The following is a 23,740-nucleotide window of genomic DNA, read 5'->3' as shown; positions in this document are numbered from 1 at the left end:
TTTTCATAGTAGGTCGCAGCAGAAAAACAGAAAAAGCAACCAAAAAAATCACAGCACTCCATCTTTAATGAGTTAATAGATTGCTGAAACGATCGGTGCACAACCAGGCATATCCTTCGCACATCTTTGCCAAGACAATCCCTTTTTCTCAAGCTAGGCCAATTTGGTCTGGAAGCAGAGGCTCACGGGAGGAGCCGCAGCAGATCTAATCATCTCTGTGGTCACATAAACAGCAGTGTTTGGATGAGGAGGACCATACTCCTTCATGTATGCCCCCCCCCCTCTCCTCACACACACACTTACTAATATGCACGTTGATGTTCATACTGTATTAACCGATTTTGACCTGAGATCAGATTCTAAAAATGTCTTCTACATCCTGACAGTTTTCTGAAAAAGCTATGTTTCTATGTCAGTTTCTATGTCGATTTAAAAAAAATAGCAGACCTACAAGCTGAGCTTGTAGATCTGCTATTTTTGAGTGGTGCAAACCACTCCAACAACTGGCTTTGTTAGTACCCGTGTGTGTTTGTGCCTGTACGGGTGAGCATGGTTGCTATGGTTAGTATGTGACATACTTATGACACAGATGCTTTCCTGGTTCTAATGTACAGTAACTATAACAATAAATGTGTAGTTGCACCACTCAGTTCACACGGGTGTGATTTTTCAATAGCTAAAGCATAACGTAATGCTAACACCAAAAGGGGTTCCCGCCAAAAACGGGATAATGTACATGCTGTACACACACTACAGGAAAGATGGTGGCAGCATATCTCCTCTCCCTCTTCTCCTCTCCTCTTCTCTCCTCTCCTCTCCTTTCTGCTCTGTTTTGCTCCCCTCTCCCTTTCAGAAGCAGACAGTGATTTGTCAGTGCCTTTTCATTACTAGGGAAGGTCGTGTCATCCTATCTGGCCTGGGGTGGCAGCTGCTGGACTGGAGCAGACTGAGAAAGGGAGGAGGATACACACACATACACACACACACACACGAGCACTTGCTCGCGCAGTCGCGCACGCTCACACACGAGCACGCACACACACACACACACACACACACACACACACACACACACCCCTGTCTGCATCTGCCTCACTGTGTGTGATAACCCAGATGGCCTCCTCGTAACACCTGTAACTGGAGAGCGAAAAGGCTACTAGTACCGCGAGTCCAGGCTTATGTAAGAGTGCTGACAGTTGGCTTTGTATGCAAAACCTAGCAAGCCAAGCCAGAGAATTATATATTACATGCACAGGGACAGGGGTAGAGGAGAGTTCAGTCCAAAGCCACCAAAATAATTGAGTTCACTTTGACTGAAATAATTCATGGCTGTGGTTGTGTGGGTCCTAGCCCATTTTTGGCGGGAACCCCTACTAAACATTATGTTATAATTTAGCTATTGAAAAATAGCAGATCTACAAGCTCATAGCGCGCCACCGAGTGGCGCGCTACGAGCTTGTAGGTCTGCTATTTTTGAAAAATCGTGAAAATGTTTATTTCAGAAAACTGGAGGATTTAGAAGATTTTTTTTTAAATGTTGAGGTCAGGCCTAAATGTGCTAGCTGGAAAAAAAATAGCCTTAATTGTTCTCAATTGTTTCTGGCCTTTATGCATCTTTCATAGGGTTCAGTCTCTACGTAGAGTATTTCTTGTCACCTGTTGCAGATAAGGCAGTGTTATCGACCAAAACACTTATCTTGTCCCCATGCCTTTGATGGTTCGCTCCCTCTGTAAAAACCTTGCATATCACTCCTAGCGGATCAAACAAACGCAGCGCTCCGTGCCATTAGAATTGCTAATGCAAACTTGCACGATAAAATAAGAGAGTGGGATGATGGGAAAAGGGTAAAGTGAGAACTTTGTGTGAAATGACACAAAATTGTTCGGAAATGCGCCTGTTTAAAACAAGACAATGTGCTTTTTCATTCCAATCTTAGAGCTGGTAATTGAAGCGTTTTCGCTTTTTCAACTTCAAAAGTTGAAGTGCACTTATTTTATGGCTCAGCAAACTGGAAAACACAAGTGCCTATTATTCAGTGAACCGTGCATACCTGCATAACATTAGAAAACCAGTGTTAAATGTCAGGGAAGATATTATTTACATTTTTATTGGTGTAATTTACAGAGTACAGTACATGTGGCATCACGCAATATGCCTGGTCAACCAAATGGACCATAATAATAAACAAATGGATGCAAACTAGGGGTGTAACAATATAGTAACTGCATTAAAGAAAATCAAGAATCGAAGTATATCGAAATGTAAACAGCAACATTGACTTTGTATCAGGGATGTCCCAATCATATTTTATTTTGCTCCCGATCCGATTCCAATCATTTGATTTTGAGATCTGCCGATACCAATGGACCTATAGCTAAGACCCGGCCTCTCCCACTTAGACACTCCCACTTGGACACTTTCCAGCCAGGCTCATTCATTCCAATGTAAATATGGATTTTACACATTAAATACTGGTTCATTTTTGGAACCAGAACTTCAAAATGTCTTCCAAATCCGTCAACAAGGCCTGCCATATGCACTGGAAAAATATGTGCGTGGTATTTCTTTTTTTAAACAGTGTTTTATCATATAGGAAAACTATTGGTGGAGAGGTTTGTCTAACCCATGTTATGCTTAGCTGTGATTGTACCATAGCAGTTTGGGGAGGGCCTTAGCTATAGGTCAACGATCTTTATATTGTTATAGAACACTTATGCCATATCACAATAGTATAACTATATCCAGTCTAATATCATGATATGGGTATAATATTGATGCCCTGACCATTCACCAAAAGGCCTAAAGTGATTACAAAGATAATAATAAAAGAATACAATTTATACTACTGTATATATTTACTTTAAACCATTGTTGTACCATTGCTGTCGTGTCTGTGTCAGTGATATATAGCTGCAAGATTATGGCAAAACGTATTATGGGTCCACATATTGAGATCAGTTATTAAAATTGTTATCTTTTTAACAATCACAATTATAATGCAAGATTATTTCTTAGTTTGACTAAAAGCAAAAAAACAAAACAAAGTTTTCCCATTCAGAGTACATGTATAACGCATTTCATTGTTAATGTTAGAAATGTATGTCACTCTAGTCTTGCATAATATTATTATGTCACTGCTTCAGTTGTTGTGGCTTGCTTATATTCAAGGAAAAAAGTACCGTATGTCACTTCTACGTCGTGCTAACTGCTATTGCTAGCTCCAAACTCCGGTGGAATTGAATAGTTTTAAACTCTAAAGGGATTTGAAAGTGTGTGTTGTCCCCATCTACTTCCATGGACTATTTAGTTTGGGCTGGTTTGCTGAGATTCTTTTTTTTTTTAACGAGGCATGTTGCGAGGAGTCTGTGTTCGATGCGCACGCACATTTACATTCTTACAAATTTCAGAGTACTACAGGGTTAAAAGCATGGCAATTTTATTTTATAAAAACAGAATAAGCACCAATCGATATCATGGGAACCAGCTTGGCTAAACTAAAATGTCCAAGTAAAGACTAGGTAAGAAAATTTAAGAGAATGCTTTGTTAAAAAGTTAGGTCTTTAATCCATTCTTAAAAGCATCAGTGGACTAGACTGTGGTGCTCTCAGGTGCAAAGGGAGGGAGTTCCACAGACATGGGGCTGTGACAACCAGGTATGTGACAACCAGGTATAGTCTGGTGACCACCGGAGAGACGGGTGACAGCCGGAATGTAGACGGCACCCGGGTGAGCAGTATGGGTCAGCGCCCCCAGCCTGTGTCCTCCGTGAGGAGGAAGCCCTGAGGCCTTTAGGAGGGCCATTCAAGCAGCAAGCGGAGTCCGCAGGACCACCTTCTCACTCGGGTGGAGTCTGCGGAACCATTGCCCACCACACTCCTGAATGAAGTGTCTGGTGCTGGGACTCTGGTGCAACGCACAGGTCCTGGTGAGAGCAGGAGTGGACCTGGTGAGACGTAGGAGAGGCACGGACAGGAGGCCGGGTTGCCCATGGTGCGGGGATTGGTGTGGTGGTGGACAGGGAGAAGGTGGGTGTTGGAAGAGTGGAGGCTTCGAGTGGCAGGTTTAGGGGCGATGAGTTCTTTAAGGTAGGTGTGGGGGGGGGGGGGCCATAGGGGCGTAGAATAGATGCACTGATGTGTGAAAAGGGAAATGTTGTATTCAGTCCTGAAGGTGACGGGGAGCCAGTGGAGAGAACGGAGGATGGGTGTAATAGGGTTATCTTCGCACTCTCATCAGGATCCTAGCGGCTCTGTTTTGTTTTGAATGTACTTTGAGCCTCTGGAGGCTCTTGCTAGGGATCCCGATGACGATGAGTAGTGCGTTGCAGTAATGGAAGTTGAGTGTCATCAGCGTAGCAGTGAAAGGAAATTCTGCTGCTTGGGAGATTGGGAGATGCTTGGGAGACTAATAAACATGTGGCGAATAAGTTTATGGGGGGGTTTCTGTTCAAACGAAAGTGGCTGTGTCTGCGTATTGAAATAAAGGAGCGAATTCACTGCCAGCTACCCAGTTAAGTGTCGAAAAAGAAATAAACAAATAGCGGCAAACCTCAACAGGACAGGCAACAGTGTTCCTTAATTATTCCCGGGACCCACGGGGTATTTGAACGCAACCCGACCATGACTCAGCAAATTGACTGTGCTGATTGGATATTCATCATGCATGCCGTGTTATACCGAAGGAGCGAGACAGCTAGCTTGCGTGGTCAAAATGCTCCATTTCTAACCCATTTTGACCTGAGATCAGATTCTAAAAAAATGTCTTCTACATCCTGACAGTTTTCTGAAAAAGCTATGTTTCTATGTCAGTCGTTCTTCGATTTTTCAAAAATAGCAGACCTACAAGCTCGTAGCGCGCCACTCGGTGGCGCGCTATGAGCTTGTAGATCTGCTATTTTTCAATAGCTAAAGCATAACACAATGCTAACACCAAAAGGGGTTCCCGCCCAAAATGGGCTAATCACCTCTTTCACTGAATTGAATTCTTTCCCACATATTAGGAGGAGATATTGGTTATCATGAGAGATTATAGTGGTAAAATAAGTTTAAACATTTAACTCTAATTGCCAAGAAAGACGAGGACAACAATTTGCAGTGTAAGCTCAACAAAACAGATTTTTTTTAAAATAGTATTAAATACTTAAAGGGAGCACTATTTTCAACCTATCTTGGTTCTTTGGTCCTCACTAATGCTCAATATGATGACACCATTTCTGTCTACTCACTCTAGCGTCTTAGAGAAGGGCTATGGGCAGAATCCTGCCCATAGCCCCACACACACACACACACACACACAGAATAAAAAATCACACCTGTGTGAACTGAGTGGTGCAGTGACGTCACACACTAACCATAGCAACCATGCTCACCTGTACATGGCCCACGTACAGGTACACGGGTACAGACAAAGCTGGTTGTTGGAGTGTCAGTGACGTCACATACTAACCATAGCAACCATGCTCACCCGTACAGGCACAAACACAGACGGGTACTAACAAAGCCAGTTGTTGGAGTGGTTTGCACCACTCAAAAAATCTTTTCTATCCTTTATAAATGCAAAAACAAAGGCTCCTATTTCAGCATGCTAACTTTCCAAAGAGAAAGGCTCTAGTTTCTATTAGGTTTCTCAGCCCAACAAATAATGAGATGGAAATTGTATCATCTTATTGTGAAAATAGTAATACCTTATTATCATTAAACTTGTGTTAAGCCTTGCACAAACAAAAGGTTTGGCTGCATGCATTTTCAGAGCACATTTATTTTTAATGACCAATCAATCGGTTCTGTTTTGGCTCAATATGGAACTAACGTATATTACTTTAACCCATTTTGGGCAGGAACCCCTTTTGGTGTTTTAAACATTATGTTATAATTTAGCTATTGAAAAATAGCAGATCTACAAGCTCATAGCGAGCTTGTAGGTCTGCTATTTTTGAAAAATCATGAAAATATTTATTTCAGAAAACTGGAGGATTTAGAAGATTTTTTTAAAATGTTGAGGTCAGGCCTAAATGGGTTAAGTTCCTATTCATCAGTATCACAATGAAAATTCCCATTTAAAGATTTTACAGGAAAAAAAAAAATGCTTTTTTTCCACCACCTTACGGCCCACCAGTGGGCCCCGACCCACAGGCTGGGAAACACCTGCTCTAGGCTAATCTAGCCCATTTTAACCTGAGATCAGATTCTAAAAATGTCTTCTACATCCTGACACTTTTCTGAAAAAGCTAAGTTTCTATGTCAGTGGTTCTTTTTCAAAAATAGCAGACCTACAAGCTCGTAGCGCGCCACTCGGTGGCGCGCTATGAGCTTGTAGATCTGCTATTTTTCAATAGCTAAAGCATAACACAATGCTAACACCGAAAGGGGTACTTCCCGCCCAAAATGGGCTAGGGAGGCAACCCCTGTGGCCATGTTAACACCCAAGACGGCAGCTCGTCTCTCTGAGCCTTCTCTTCTGACAAATGTCTCTTTTATGGTCACATGCTTCCCTCGCATCACGGCAGGGAATGGGATTTCTGTCACCCCCCCCCCCCCCCCCAGAATCACCTTGTGCCTCGGCTGCTTTGCCTAGTGGGACCTTTTCGCTGTGTCCTCAAACACACTGAAGCATTCAATTTATCCCATTTTGGGCGGGAACCCCTTTTTGGTGTTAGCATTATGTTATGCTTTAGCTATTGAAAAATAGCAGATCTACAAGCTCATAGCGCGCCACCGAGTGGCGCGCTACGAGCTTGTAGGTCTGCTATTTTTTGAGAAATCGAAGAACGACTGACATAGAAACATAGCTTTTTCAGAAAACTGTCAGGATGTAGAAGACATTTTTAGAATCTGATCTCAGGTCAGAATGGGTTATTCATGGAGGGGGAAAAACAAGGAGATAATGCCAACGGTGAATTCATATGAGCGAGGGGGGGAGGAGGAGGGCAGCTCTTTTTTCTTTTTACCACAGCTTACTAGTTACTAGTTACTTTGCAGATTTACATTATTAACCCATATTTAGACCTGAGGACGATTCTACAAATGCCTTCGAAATCCTGACAGTTAAAAAAATAAAAAAGATAAATGTTTCTATGTCAGTCGTTCTCAAACATTTTCATGTCAAGGACCCCCAGAATTATATGTATTTGGCCCAGGACCCCAATCTCAAAATATATTCTTCCAGGGACCCCCCAGAAGCAAAGATTTGAGTTAAAAGCGTTCACTGGGAAAGAATATATATAGATTTTCGCCACATTTTCACGATTTTTCAAAAATAGCAGATCTACAAGCTCATAGCGCGGCACTCGGTCTGAGGATGCATGACTTGCACATCTATTTTCCTTTTCGTTGTACTTCTGTCTTAATCGTTTTTATTTCATTTATTTCTATTTCTATTTTATTACAACACTTTTACAAGAATGCTAATTTGTGTAATAAAAGAATGGCTTTTGAGCTTACCGGGCCACAAAAAACGGATTTTGGTGTTAGCATTATGTTATGCTTTAGCTATTGAAAAATAGCAGATCTACAAGCTCATAGCGCGCCACCGAGTGGCGCGCTACGAGCTTGTAGGTCTGCTATTTTTGAAAAATCGAAGAACGACTGACAGAAACATAGCTTTTTCAGAAAACTGTCAGGATGTAGACATATAAAAAACGGGGGGGAAAAAGAAACACAAGCCACAATATTTCCGAAATTGTGACCTAACATCGTCTTTCATCTTTGTCTGCAGGCTTCTTCTCATTTGTATTATCAGTGAAAGCCAAGGACTCTAATCCCAGATAAAGTCTACTAATCAACTAATACCGTTGGACACGGCTTAATCTCATCAGTGCACTAATCACCTCCCTGCCTCGGCTCTGTGTTTAGGCACATGTGTGTATGTATGTATGTATGTATGTATGTATGTATTGTATGTATACACACACACACACACACACACACACAAAATTGCAGGACAATGATTTTATTTGTAATAATCATAATAGCAGATCTACAAACTCACAACACAGATCCGGCATAGCTCTAACCATAATAACCAACCTAAACCCAACCTGAATCTTTTCCTAATTGTAAACCAACTATAAAGAAATATATATATATATATATATATTTTTTAGGCCATGAAAACATCAATTTAATTTGTGAGGACCAGGAATATTGTCCTCACAATATCCATTTATCAAACTGTACTTGTGGGTACATTTGGCCCTAACGCGTATACTAACACAAGTACACACACACACAGCACACACACACACACACACACACACACACACACACACACACACACACACACACACACACACAGCACACACACAGCACACACACACAGCTTTACCTGCTGCGACGGATTAAACCACTGCTTAATGATATTGTCGATACGGCATCTCTCCCGCACGGCGCACACACATGCACGAAAACACCGGCCTCTCAAATAAATAAAACCTCTCTCTCTCTCCTCCCTCCCTCCCTCCCTCCCTCCCTCCCTCCCTCCCCCCCCCCCCCTCCCTCTGCCCCTCATCCCTCGCTGTGCCTCCACTGCACCCAATATGGTCCACACACACATAGCAATTTACACCAGCGGGGGAAGGGGGGGGGAACAGCAATACTGTGTGCATATGATAATTAGTAGCTGCATGTGCTTACCTTGGTAACTGTAGAGATCCCCCACGCTGTTCTGCCGCGTGATGTGCTGCCAGTAGACACTGCGTGGCAGCGAGATGGACTTGGTTAGCATCTCTCTGGAGTGGATCTGAAAGCGGACAGAGAAAAAAAACCTTTTTTATACAGTTTCCTCCTCGTGCTACCAGGCACTCATAAGAACCTTTTTATACAGTTTCCTCCTCGTGCTACCAGGCACTCATAAGCCACACGCAGTAAGGAGGATGGCTCCTTTTGGAGGTAAACAAGTGGCAGGGGAGAGAAAGGAGCCTCGCGTACTGTAGTACATACTGTATATACAGAACATTTTCTCTTTTTTTTTAAGTGCCAATTTAATTCCGAATGCGTGAGGAAGGAAGATATTTTCTAGTGACGTTCAGTGGATCAGAATGTACCCTACTAAATTGGTTGGAATACTCTTATACATAGCGAGGAAGACTATACTCAAGCTTTGGATTCATAGAGATGTTCCTACACTGGATGATTGGTACAAGGAGGTAATGACTGTGGTTCCTCTGGAGAAACTGACTTATCTCCTCCGTGATAACATGGAAGGGTTCACGAAGGTATGGGAACCAGTCTTAGATAAAGTGGACCCTTCTAGACTGTGCTTCAATGTACCTTATTGAACGGTAGTGAATAACAAAGACTCTGGTGACCTGTAATGTAATCATGTCAAGACTGTGGTGTACTCGTTTTGCCTTTTTTTTTTTTTTTTTTGTGTTTGTTTGTTTTTTGTCTGTGCATTGTAATGTCCGTATTGTGGTTCTTGTTGTTTTCCTATGTTATGTTGAAAAAAGAAAAATGTGTGTTCTATATACATTGAATTGTGATTGAACAGTTGTGAAATCTCAGAGCCTCAATAAAAATACAAATACAAGTAGCAAAGAAATAGAAAGAATCTTCTATACTGTAAGTTCAAAATGTTTTGAGCTAATAATAGAAGATGTTTTCGGCGGCGGTGGCTCAGGGGTAGAGTGGCTAGATGGTAACCGCAAGGTTGCCAATTCGAACCCGGGCTCCCCCAGAGTTACTGTCGAAGTGTCCTTGAGCAAGACACTGAACCCCTAATTGCTCCTGATGTGCTGGTTGGTGCCTTGAAGGGTTTCCGCCGCCATCGGTGTATGAATGTGTGTGTGTGAATGGGTGAATGTAATGCACAATATAAATGCACCATTTACCATTTTTTCTATTTTTGAATTCGAATTTCTGAAAACAAATCTTTTGGACAATATAAGGTTTCCAGCCGACAGCAACGATAATTATATACTTTTATAGTTAACCATTAAAAGGAGTGGTCTCAGAGCTAGGGCACCACTTTCGCTGCTGTCGACAAAATTTGTGTAATGAATTTAACAAGAAAATGGGGGAGGAGAGTGCAGAAAACAGAATCTACTTAATAGTAAACATGATATTCCCAAGAGCCATGATGTAAGTGTAAGTGGTCAGTGTTCTGCAGCTATCCCTGTGATTTATCCCATTCTGGACGGGAACCCCTTTTGGTGTTTTAACTAAGCATTATGTTATACTTTATAGCTATTGAAAAATAGCAGATCTACAAGCTCATAGCGCGCCACCGAGTGGCGCGCTATGAGCTTGTAGGTCTGCTATTTTTTGAAAAATCGTGAAAATGCGGCACAAATCTTTGAATATATATTGTTTCAGAGCGAACGTTTTTATGTCAAATCTTTGCTTCTGGGGAGGTCCCTGGAACAACATATTTTCAGATGACGGTCGGCGGCCAAATACATATAATTCTAGGGGTCCTTGACATTAAATAGTTTGATAACCACTGATATAGAAACATGGGTTTTTCAGAAAACAAAGAAATGTGTAGAATCGTTCCCAGGTCACAATTTTTCAAAAATAGCAGAGCTTGTAGGTCTGCTATTTTTTTTTAATTGTGAAAATGCGGCACAAATCTTTGAATATATATATTCTTTCAGAATTTTTTTTATTTCGATGTCAGGTCTAAACGGGTTATAGCACCGAGGCTAAACGCTGCGTTTGGAACCCGTCCCAAATGGCGAGGTCCAGGAGCACGGCCATATGGTCAAGGCTCATCAAGCTCTAGGCAGGCTTACATAAATAACCCATTTTGACCTGAGATCACATTCTAAAAATGTTTTCTACATCCTGACAGTTTTCTGAAAAAGCTATGTTTCTATGTCAGTCAGTTCTTCGATTTTTTCAAAAATAGCAGACCTACAAGCTCGTAGCGCGCCACTCGGTGGCGCGCTACGAGTTTGTAGGTCTGCTATTTTTCAATAGCTAAAGCATTGCATAATGCTAACACCAAAAGGGGTTCCCGCCAAGAATGGGATAAAGAATACAGATGATGGCAAAAGGAAGGATGGAGGGAGAGAATGGGAAGGACGGAGGAAACGGACGCTGAAGCCACGGGGCGTCGCATGCTTTCTGGGCACTCTTGGCTAGAGCACTGGCTGCTCCCCACTGTGGTGTGTGTGTGTGTGTGTGTGTGTGTGTGTGTGTGTGTGTGTGTGTGTGTGTGTGTGTGTGTGTGTGTGTGTGTGTGTGTGTGTGTGTGTGTGTGTGTGTGTGTGTGTGTGTGTGTGTGTGTGTGTGTGTGAGAGTGCGTGCGTGCGTGCGTGCGTGCGTGCGTGCGTGCGTGCGTGCGTGCGTGCGTGCGTGCCCTCAGAACATCTTGCATATGATTTATATTGTACATGTTCACTGATTTCTGAAAAGCAATGCTGGACACAGTAGCAGCAGTGAGGGTCTAACTGGCCTAAATCAAAGCTTTCTGTGGAGTCTAATTCGTTCATTGAGTTTAATTAGTGTGCTCACTGGAAGCGACTGTAGTAGAGTAGCCTACTAGCAAACTCGTGCTTATCTTAGTTTTTCTTTAGTTAGTTTCTTTAGTTTAGTTCTTCCATATGTTTAGTTCTTCCATATGTTTGTGTGTCTAACTAGTTCCACATTCTTTGAGCTACATTAAGTACAGTCAGCACCAATATAAATAAATAGGAGCTGCATTAGACTTTCATGAGGGGCACACAGAATCACCACACATAATTTCTAATGATCCCACTTGTAAAGTGCTAATAATAATTTAACAACAGTACTGTGTGCAAGTTAACCCATTTTGACCTGAGATCAGATTCTAAAAATGTCTTCTACATCCTGACAGTTTTCTGAAAAATCTATGTTTCTATGTCAGTGGTTCTTCGATTTTTCAAAAATAGCAGACCTACAAGCTCGTAGCGCGCCACTTGGTGGCGCGCTATGAGCTTGTAGATCTGCTATTTTTCAATAGCTAAAGCATAACATAATGCTAACACCAAAAGGGGTTCCCGCCCAAAATGGGTTATATTAACACACCACTGAGGCACACATACACAGAGAGTGCTCTCCGAGGCGCGTTCTGATGTTCCGTCATAAAAGACGAATCGTTACTTATTGAGCCAAGTAAACTTGTCTGAAGTTCACACAAGAAAAAGAAAACGGTTTGCCCCTCGTGACGAAATGGACAAACCAAGGACAGCACAAGTCACTCTACATGCATCGATTTGCGAATGTTTCAGCACCACTGTTGATGGACAGCGACAGGCCGTGTGCTGTGACCCAGAACCATGGCTTTTTTTACACAGATAAAACACCCTAGAGAACATAGCAGCATACAGAGCTGCAGCCTGGCTGTCTGAGTCTCCACAGAGGCAGTGTGTTTGTAGTTAAGCCATTTTGATCTGGGAACGATTCTACACATTTCTTCTAAATCCTGACAGTTTTCTGAAAAACCCATGTTTCTATATCAGTGGTTATCAAACTATTTAATGTCAAGGACCCCTAGAATTATATGTATTTGGCCGCCGACCCTCATCTGAAAATATGTTGTTCCAGGGACCTCCCCAGAAGCAAAGATTTGACATAAAAACGTTCGCTCTGAAAGAATATATATTCAAAGATTTGCGCCGCATTTTCACGACTTTTCAAAAATAGCAAACCTACAAGCAATGAGCTTGTAGATCTGCTATTTTTCAATAGCTAAAGTATAACATAATGCTTAAAACACCAAAAGGGGTTCCCGCCCAGAATGGGTTAAGCCAATTCAACACTACGGCAACAAATGCAAACATCTACAACACACAACGATGGAATGTCAAGTGGTTTTAAAACGACGAGTGATTTCTCATGATTCAAGAGAGATTTAAGAGGGTTTAATTTTATTCATCATTCTCTCAAAATTATGGTGGGATTCTACATGCGTGCTCCAACAACGCAGTAGATTGCGATCAAATGCAAATTACTCGTTTCCTATTCAAACTAGACAAGAGACTGCTGCGCTTAACTTGATAATGAAATTAGACATATGTTCTATAGTGTTAAAGAACGTTTTATGGTATTTCTTTGGTCATTACATCATCATTGAAAGGCTTTAGTAACGGGCGCTCGGCTGGCGCAGTGGTAAAGTATCTTAGCCAGACTCAAATCAATGTCGTGTGGTATTTGAGTCTGGAGATGCTGTGTATGGATCTTGTTTCCCGGGGGGGCGGGTTCAAACATTTTCTCTTTGACGCAATTGGTTAGAGCTACTGTCAGTCAAAGGTCTCAAGCATTGAACATCAATGTACCAAAGCCCGCCCATATTGCATACCGTGTCCCGATTGGCCACACCAGTTCTCTGGTGTAGGAAATGGGCGTACAATTGAGCCTCTCCAGACCGTAATCCGCCGACAGGCAATTTTTTTTTGCCAACGGCTGATTCGGTCTAGCTTATTAGCCAGGCTAAAAGTATCTGCCCACCACCACCACCACCACGGAGTCTGGGGGTTTGAATCCACCGTGGTGCATTCGGTTTTGTTTATTGGTCCGTGTTTGGGGGAGGGAAGCCAGCCAGGGAGGGTAGATATTTGTCATTGCACGTAATCCTACGTGCTGTGGGGGGGACCAAGTCAGGGAGTGTTTGGCCGGGAGGAGTAAGATGGAGGCTCCACGTCCTCCCGATGGGGGCTCCTCACTGACAGGTGAGCCAGCAGCAGTGACAACGCACAGGAGAAATTCATTGAAATAACGACTAAACTGGGTAAAACGCAAAAAGAAATAAGAAAGAAATGTAAAATTAAACAAAAATGTCACACCCTTTGCCCAATGTTACTCTGCCTCTGCTACTGCCAATTCAAGGAGTAGAAATCAAGTTGAAAAGCATAGCAGAATGTTACAAAGATTTGTGACACTGCCACATAAATGTGTGAAGAGTATTGAAAGAAAAAAAAGACATACTGGGTGATAACAAGGGAATATGTTGCCTTTCAGAGTTTGAACATTAACATTTGTATTTAGAAATCTTGATTGTTCATTTGAATTGAATTATTATTTTGTTTGATCCAAGCAACGGTTTTGTGTTTTCTTTTTGGTCTGCGAGAAAACGTCCATTTGGTGCTGGTTGTGTTGGCGGCGACGGTTTAGAACAGGGGTGCCCACACATTTATAACGTGAGATCTACTTTCAAAATGACCAGCTCAACAAGATCTACCCACTGAAAAAATAAGTGTACCATTGCTGAAAATAGTTTAAATATATAATGTACCTGGGGGGGCTTTGGAATAGGGAGAAATTATGACAGGCAGTTTCTGCTGTCAAAATATGTCCCCCCCGTATTTAACTTAAACGCCCAATGCATTCTCAATGGCAATAGCACAAACTTTGGCATGCTACTAGTCCTACATACTTACACCTAGAAACCCCATTCAAACCTATTTAGGTTCATCTTACGGTGGACATGTTTGCCTGAAAATAAATCTTTGAAATGTTTCATAGTTTTAGAAATATAGTGCTTTCAAATCTGAGAAATTTGAAAAGACATTTTCTAAATTTCGACGTCCGACGAGTATGGGCATGCCTGCCGCCAAAAAAAAACAAAAACGACAGGATTAAGGTTGGCGAACATGCGTCAATATTAGGACCGCGCTGCGACATGCTTGCGGTTAAGTTTAGGGGAGGGTATGAGGAGGCTTGTCATTTTCAGTAGGCTCAGTAGACCTGAATAGATAAGATCGGTTAACGTGTCATCAACGCCAATCGCAGCCAGTAGGCTCCAGACGAGCCGATCGGCTAGATAAGATCGGCGTAATAAGTAACCTACTGGGAATTATCGGTTGATTTCCGGGCGAATCGGCTATACCTGGGAGCTCTTCTCCATCTCCTCCAGCATCCTCTCGTGTTGCTGGGCGATGGACAGCGTGGCAGTTCATGCATGCGGTACTGTACCTGGGAGCTCTTCTCCATCTCCTCCAGCATCCTCTCATGTTGCTGGGCGATGGACAGTTCATGCATGCGGTACTGTACCTGGGAGCTCTTCTCCATCTCCTCCAGCATCCTCTCATGTTGCTGGGCGATGGACAGTTCATGCATGCGGTACTGTACCTGGGAGCTCTTCTCCATCTCCTCCAGCATCCTCTCATGTTGCTGGGCGATGGACATGCATGCGGTACTGTACCTGGGAGCTCTTCTCCATCTCCTCCAGCATCCTCTCATGTTGCTGGGCGATGGACATGCATGCGGTACTGTACCTGGGAGCTCTTCTCCATCTCCTCCAGCATCCTCTCATGTTGCTGGGCGATGGACATGCATGCGGTACTGTACCTGGGAGCTCTTCTCCATCTCCTCCAGCATCCTCTCATGTTGCTGGGCGATGGACATGCATGCGGTACTGTACCTGGGAGCTCTTCTCCATCTCCTCCAGCATCCTCTCATGTTGCTGGGCGATGGACAGTTCATGCATGCGGTACTGTACCTGGGAGCTCTTCTCCATCTCCTCCAGCATCCTCTCATGTTGCTGGGCGATGGACAGTTCATGCATGCGGTACTGTACCTGGGAGCTCTTCTCCATCTCCTCCAGCATCCTCTCATGTTGCTGGGCGATGGACAGCGTGGCAGCGTGGACCCGCTGGTAGATCATCTCTCCTTCCCTCGTCTGGAACGTGAACAGACCCTCGCCTGTGTCACACATCCTGAGCCAGAGAGAGAGAGTGAGAGATAGCATGTCATTTAGACAGATGATAGGTTCATTGTGTACTTGGTATTCTATAGTTTCAATGTACAGATAAATTTTTTGATAGTATATTGTTTAGACAGTCAGTGGTTTTCAAAGTGTTTCATGTCAAGGCCCATTATTTTTCCGGCATTTGAGCCACGGACCACCATTTGATGACATTTAGCCTCTCAGACCCAACGAAGAAGAAGAATGTCATTGTTGGATAAGATTTTGTCCACAATTCCATGCTGTATTGATGTTTGTACGATTAGGAGAGATGACAGGCAAGACTATTCTTCTACACTTGTTTATAGTGTGTTTAGTTTCCAAGATGGCCGCAGCACCAGGAGGGGGTGGGGCGGAGGTGAGCGGGTGGGGTTGACATATGTGACTAAATTTGACTGAGGGACTGCCATTGGATTTTCATGTCATATGAAAGCAGGGAATCTTAGCTTCAAATAGAGATATTGGTTGTTCAGTTTGACCGACCAGTTTTGGAGAAACAGGCTTGAAAGGTTCACTTCTGTGGTCTCTAACATTACACCTAGCTACATGTTTAAGCATTTATTTCATATTTATTCCAGCTCTGACACGTATTTCAGACATGCTCTAGTATGTGAAGAGTCTGCCTGTGCTATTAACTCTTAGCCTGCCGCCATTAATTAATCCCTCGATTGCGTATTGCCATGGTTTAATCACGCGTGACACTTACTTTGAAGAGCCAAATATCCGTATCGCATTTTACTATGAAACCATTCCGTGTGTGTTGACGAAGCTGTGTGCTCGTTCTCTCGGTCGGTGGTGGAAAAAGTGGACCGCGAGTATCACAGCGCCTGCTACAGGCCGTTGAAAACGCTTGTCTGGGACAAAGCGTCCTCTGCAATGTCGCTTCTGTGAGATAAAGCCGTCTGAAACCAGAGCCGGCAATGTAAGTGGATGCGCGCGCATTTTCAAAATGGCCGCGCCCATTGTGTCAGAAGCATAACAAAGCGAACGGACGGTAGATTTCGATACGATCGTATTAAAACATGCATTAATGAATACATCGCTGTTAAAACGGCTTTTCCGTTTGTGGCAGGCTACAAGATTCTACGTTTTAAAATTCCTATGTTCCTGGCGGGTAAACGATTAACTCTCCTCTGGTGAAAAGCTGGAGTTTGCGCGATGGCAGTCTCTCAGTCAAATCTGGTCACATATGGCCTTACTGGGCTGCGTTCACACATTCAAGACACCCGTCTTGTGTCTTGTCTTGTGTCTGTGTTTAATGTCCGCTCCAATGCATTTCCAATGGGAGCCCATATGGTTTGACCAAACATTTTGTTTGATGGGGGGGAGGGGGGCAGAACACATCCATCAAAGCTGTGTTCAGACACAAGTCAGGTGTCAGACACAAGTCAAGTGTCTTGAATGCAGCCCAGTAAGGGCATATGTCGACCCCGCCCGCTCACCTCCGCCCCACCCCCTCCTGGTGCTGCGGCCATCTTGGTAACACACACACACAGGCATATTCACAAATAGACACCTGCCACATACTTCATTGCCTCGAGGACTGAACTGCCATCCTGTTTTATTGTTCTATGTGTACTATGTGCCTTTTTACTGTGTTTTTGTGTTTCATGTTACCTGCCTGTGTTATGCCTTGCTGTAAACCAAATCGCCCCACGGGGACAAACAAATAAATGAACCTGAACCTGAACCTGACTGTGTGACTATATCCTGATATCCTGGGATGTTGTGGCATTTCAAAGTTGCTTTGTAAAGGTGTTCCTGTCCCCCCGTCCCCCCGTCCCCCAGGCCCCCCCGTCCCCTTTGACATTTGTTTCCCAAAGTTGTTTCCCTCTTGCCACCACTCCATTGGTTCCAAAAGTGGGGTCCGGGGACCCCCAGGGGTACTTGAGGGAGTTCCAGGAGACCCAGCTAAATGATAATTTGTAACCAAATGGACCCTTATGGGTCTGTAACTCAGAGAGTGTACAAATGGAACCAAATGGACCCTAGTGGGTCCATTTGGTTCCATTTGTACACTCTCAGAGTTAAATTAACAGTGGTTTTACAATATAAATTGGGGTACCAGAGATAGAAATGCCATTAAATCAGGGATCCGTGGAATAATGCGTGTGAAACTGGGGGGTCCTTGAAATTAATATCTTTAGGAATCACTGCTGGAGCCGAAAAAATCCTCCCTTATCGGGGGTCACTGGCATATGTTTTCAAATGGGGGGTCCGTGGCCTAATAAATGTTGATTTGGGGGTCCTTAACCCATTCTGGGCGGGAACCCCTTTTGGAGTTAGCATTATGTTATGCTTTAGCTATTGAAAAATAGCAGATCTATAAGTGGCACCGAGTGGCGCGCTACGAGCTTGTAGATCTGCTGTTTTTGAAAAATCGAAGAACGACTGACATAGAAACATAGCTTTTTCAGAAAACTGTCAGGATGTAGAAGACATTTTTAGAATCTGATCTCAGGTCAAAATGGGTTAACACGATAAAGTTTGGGAACCACTCCATGTACTGTATTTACTGTAATACTGTATGTACTGTACTGTATGCATGCACACAGAAACACACACAACCACACACACCTACTGTACCTTCCGGACTCAAACGTGAACCAGGTGGAGTCTCGTCCGTATCGGCGCAGGGAGCTCAGTGGCCACATGACCAGCTTGACGCGTGCGTTGTGGATGTCCCACAGGTAGATGTTCTCGTGTGTGATCTGCATGGTGCACTCCCCGTAGATGTCCAGGTTCGGGGTGGGCATCAGGTACACGTTGAAGCGCTCTGGAAGCATTAGAGACACAACACACAGGTTAGGGGTGGGCATCAGGTACACGTTGAAGCGCTCTGGAAGCATTAGAGACACAACACACAGGTTAGGGGTGGGCATCAGGTACACGTTGAAGCGCTCTGGAAGCATATAAGACACACACACAGGTTAGGGGTGGGCATCAGGTACACGTTGAAGCGCTCTGGAAGCATTAGAGACACAACACACGGTTAGGGGTGGGCATCAGGTACACGTTGAAGCGCTCTGGAAGCATTAGAGACACAACACACGGTTAGGGGTGGGCATCAGGTACACGTTGAAGCGCTCTGGAAGCATTCAAGACACACACACAGGTTAGGGGTGGGCATCAGGTACACATTGAAGCGCTCTGGAAGCATAAGAGACACAGCACACAGGTTAGGGGTGGGCATCAGGCACACGTTGAAGCGCTCTGGAAGCATTAGAGACACACACACAGGTTAGGGGTGGGCATCAGGTACACGTTGAAGCGCTCTGGAAGCATAAGAGACACACACACAGGTTAGGGGTGGGCATCAGGTACACGTTGAAGCGCTCTGGAAGCATTAGAGACACACACACAGGTTAGGGGTGGGCATCAGGTACACGTTGAAGCGCTCTGGAAGCATTGAAGACACAACACAGGTTAGGGGTGGGCATCAGGTACACGTTGAAGCGCTCTGGAAGCATTTAAGAGACACACACACAGGTTAGGGGTGGGCATCAGGTACACGTTGAAGCGCTCTGGAAGCATTTAAGAGACACACACACAGGTTAGGGGTGGGCATCAGGTACACGTTGAAGCGCTCTGGAAGCATTTAAGAGACACACACACAGGTTAGGGGTGGGCATCAGCTACACGTTGAAGCGCTCTGGAAGCATTTAAGAGACACACACACAGGTTAGGGGTGGGCATCAGGTACACGTTGAAGCGCTCTGGAAGCATTCGAGACACACACACAGGTTCGGGGTGGGCATCAGGTACACGTTGAAGCGCTCTGGAAGCATTCGAGACACACACACAGGTTAGGGGTGGGCATCAGGTACACGTTGAAGCGCTCTGGAAGCATAAGAGACACACACACAGGTTAGGGGTGGGCATCAGGTACACGTTGAAGCACTCTGGAAGCATTCAAAGACACAACACAGGTTAGGGGTGGGCATCAGGTACACGTTGAAGCACTCTGGAAGCATTCAAAACACACACACAGGTTAGGGGTGGGCATCAGGTACACGTTGAAGCGCTCTGGAAGCATTCGAGACACACACACAGGTTAGGGGTGGGCATCAGGTACACGTTGAAGCGCTCTGGAAGCAGTCAAGACACACACACAGGTTAGGGGTGGGCATCAGGTACACGTTGAAGCGCTCTGGAAGCATTAGAGACACAACACAGGTTCGGGGTGGGCATCAGGTACACGTTGAAGTGCTCTGGAAGCATTCAAAGACACAACACAGGTTAGGGGTGGGCATCAGGTACACGTTGAAGCGCTCTGGAAGCATAAGAGACACAACACACGGACGGTTCATCTTGTCGTTATCATCGGGGGGAGATGATGATAACAAAGCAAATGCTCGGAAACCACACCGGACAGACACAGACAGACAGGGTTATCCCATTTTGGGCGGGAACCCCTTTTGGTTGTTAGCATTATGTTATGCTTTAGCTATTGAAAAATAGCAGATCTACAAGCTCATAGCGCGCCACCGAGTGGCGCGCTACGAGCTTGTAGGTCTGCTATTTTTGAAAAATCGAAGAACGACTGACATAGAAACACAGCTTTTTCAGAAAACTGTCAGGATGTAGAAGACATTTTTAGAATCTGATCTCAGGTCAAAATGGGTTATTGTTGTTTGTTGTTATCAGGGCTGATGATAAAAGGGACCAAAACAAGGCAGAAGAGACACGGTCGGTGACAGAGGAAGTGCATTTTGCGGCTGAAGATTATTTTTAGATTGTCACTCCAAAGCGAGACTGAAATGAATATAAAAATGTGAATATATTTCCATGTTTTGATTGTGGCATATTACAAATGGGTTAGCACAAAGTTTGCATAATGCGATTGTAAGAGCTGATATAGCTGTATACAGAAAGGTGTTCCTATAACACTAACACAGAATAGACCTGTAATAGGGTAGGATTGTCTAATATACCAGTATACTCAATAGTGACATTACCTCAATATCTGATGATCTGAAGTGTTTACCATACCCATATATAGTACAGGGGTTCTCAACCCGTGGGTCGCGACCCCTCGGGGGGTCGCCAAATTATTTTAGGGGGTCCCCAAATTATTAAAAAAAAAGATTTTTCTTTAATTTTTATTTTCACGATTTAAAAAAAATAGCAGACCTACAAGCTCGTAGCGCGCCACTCGGTGGCGCGCTATGAGCTTGTAGATCTGCTATTTTTCAATAGCTAAATTATAACAATGCTTAAAACACCAAAAGGGGTTCCCGCCCAAAATGGTTTAAGGTTATTGTAGCAGTCAATTTATATTGGGGGTCGGGAGGGGGCGGGACGGGGGTCCCGAGACATTGCCAAAGCATTTCCGGGGGTCCCCGGCCAAAAACATTGAGAACCCCTGGTCTAATATACCAGTATACTCAATAGTGACATTACCTCAAGATCACCTCAAGTGTTTACCATACCCAGATATAGTAGACAAATTATAGTGCTGTCATGAATGTCAAATTGGCTATGGTCGCTTTTCAGAATCCTGTCATTCTTTGTTACCAGACCATAACTTCTCCATGGATCCGTACAGAAGTTATTTCAGTCGACTGTGTTTGCACTCAGAACTGGAAATTATCACCCCTGCCAGCTTGCATATGCATGAAATTTCACAAATTGCAAAGATAAAACGGACAGCCTATTTGACGAAAAGGCGGTTCGAGGGAGACAAAAGAAGCAATAAGAAAGTCAGGAGACATCTAAATCCAATAGTTTTTGGAGGCGACCCGCTGCTCATCCTAAACAGGGTTATGTAAGGTCCTGATTAACCAGAAGGAATGGAACTTATTGCTCTCTGGATTCCTCTGCTCTCCCCAGAGGTTGTACCCTATTCTGAGGGGAACATTTGCCAGAAATAGCCGATCTACAACCTCACAACACATCACGTTCTGGCAAAGAGTGTAGGAGGAAACAACAGCAGAATTACAGAAAGAAAAGAGGGTTAATTAAGTGGTTAATTGCATCAGACCAAATTAGAAATATCTCCCTAGGACTGGTAAAGGTAACAGGTCCGCTCGCCCCTTTTCCATCTCGCCCCACTACTCTACCTAGCTGTAAATAACAAACATAATTCATGTTTGTGATTATTTAAAAGGTATTATCATATTAATTTATCATTGTTAAGTTCACTCTGTATATCCAGGGGCATAATAGCATGATGATGCCATTACAAAACATGGGCTACATGGAAGAAATGTGATTAATAAAACAAAATGAACTGCTAGAAGGTCATAAATTAACTTAGCAGTCACCGTCTCTGTGACATGTTGTTCTTTCTAAACTTTACAGAGTATAGAGATCGACTACTATGCAATCAAATAAATCTGTATACATGATGAAATACTAAATTAACTGTTAACTACATTTAAAAAAATCGTGGGGGCGAGTTGGTAAAGGGGCGAGCAGTCTCGTATTCCTGGTAAATATGTCCGCCACTCATTACTTATCTCATGTGATGTTAACAATGTCAATAATTATTTGTGCACACAGATTTGACTCAGGCCTTTGGTGTCCTCTTGTCCACCCAGGGTCCTGGCCCCTCTTGTCCACCCAGGGTCCTGGCCCCTGTCCTCTTGTCCACCCAGGGTCCTGGCCCCACCCAGGGTCCTGGCCCCACCCAGGGTCCTGGCCCGGTGGCCCCAGACCAAAACCATGTAAACTTGCCTCCAGAATAGTGACGCTGGGGTTCAAGTGGTTAAAAGAGCACAGAGAGACAGAGAGAGAATGAGAGGATAGAGGGGTCTCCATAATGTATATTAGTAGAGACAGAGAGACAGAGGGAGAATGAGAGAGGATAGAGGGGTCTCCATAATGTATATTAGTAGAGACAGAGAGAGAATGAGAGGATAGAGGGGTCTCCATAATGTATATTAGTAGAGACAGAGAGAGAATGAGAGAGGATAGAGGGGTCTCCATAATGTATATTAGTAGAGACAGAGAGAGAATGAGAGAGGATAGAGGGGTCTCCATAATGTATATTAGTAGAGACAGAGAGAGAATGAGAGGATAGAGGGGTCTCCATAATGTATATTAGTAGAGACAGAGAGAGAATGAGAGAGGATAGAGGGGTCTCCATAATGTATATTAGTAGAGACAGAGAGAGAATGAGAGGATAGAGGGGTCTCCATAATGTATATTAGTAGAGACAGAGAGAGAATGAGAGAGGATAGAGGGGTCTCCATAATGTATATTAGTAGAGACAGAGAGAGAATGAGAGGATAGAGGGGTCTCCATAATGTATATTAGTAGAGACAGAGAGAGAATGAGAGGATAGAGGGGTCTCCATAATGTATATTAGTAGAGACAGAGAGAGAATGAGAGGATAGAGGGGTCTCCATAATGTATATTAGTAGAGACAGAGAGAGAATGAGAGAGGATAGAGGGGTCTCCATAATGTATATTAGTAGAGACAGAGAGAGAATGAGAGAGGATAGAGGGGTCTCCATAATGTATATTAGTAGAGACAGAGAGAGAATGAGAGGATAGAGGGGTCTCCATAATGTATATTAGTAGAGACAGAGAGAGAATGAGAGAGGATAGAGGGGTCTCCATAATGTATATTAGTAGAGACAGAGAGAGAATGAGAGGATAGAGGGGTCTCCATAATGTATATTAGTAGAGACAGAGAGAGAATGAGAGGATAGAGGGGTCTCCATAATGTATATTAGTAGAGACAGAGAGAGAATGAGAGGATAGAGGGGTCTCCATAATGTATATTAGTAGAGACAGAGAGAGAATGAGAGGATAGAGGGGTCTCCATAATGTATATTAGTAGAGACAGAGAGAGAATGAGAGAGGATAGAGGGGTCTCCATAATGTATATTAGTAGAGACAGAGAGAGAATGAGAGAGGATAGAGGGGTCTCCATAATGTATATTAGTAGAGACAGAGAGAGAATGAGAGAGGATAGAGGGGTCTCCATAATGTATATTAGTAGAGACAGAGAGAGAATGAGAGGATAGAGGGGTCTCCATAATGTATATTAGTAGAGACAGAGAGAGAATGAGAGGATAGAGGGGTCTCCATAATGTATATTAGTAGAGACAGAGAGAGGATGAGAGAGGATAGAGGGGTCTCCAT

General features: G+C 43.7%; 1 protein-coding gene across 1 annotated transcript in view; it reads right to left on the bottom strand.

Moving 5' to 3' along the window:
- dok6 (docking protein 6) overlaps window positions 1-23,740 on the bottom strand; it is a 62,491-nt gene that overhangs the window by 13,518 nt on the left and 25,233 nt on the right. Inside the window, exons 3-5 of the mRNA XM_079489206.1 lie at window positions 18,233-18,422; window positions 15,479-15,617; window positions 8,632-8,737 (exon numbers count right to left, since the gene is read on the bottom strand). Coding sequence (XP_079345332.1) covers window positions 8,632-8,737; window positions 15,479-15,617; window positions 18,233-18,422 — 435 coding nt within the window. The remainder of the gene's footprint in view (window positions 1-8,631; window positions 8,738-15,478; window positions 15,618-18,232; window positions 18,423-23,740) is intronic.

This window comes from Electrona antarctica (genome assembly GCF_951216825.1).
Source record: "Electrona antarctica genome assembly, chromosome: 20".
NCBI classification, from domain to species: domain Eukaryota; kingdom Metazoa; phylum Chordata; class Actinopteri; order Myctophiformes; family Myctophidae; genus Electrona; species Electrona antarctica.
Note: the sequence above shows the minus strand (reverse complement) of the source record. Positions and strands in the feature narration are given on the sequence as shown.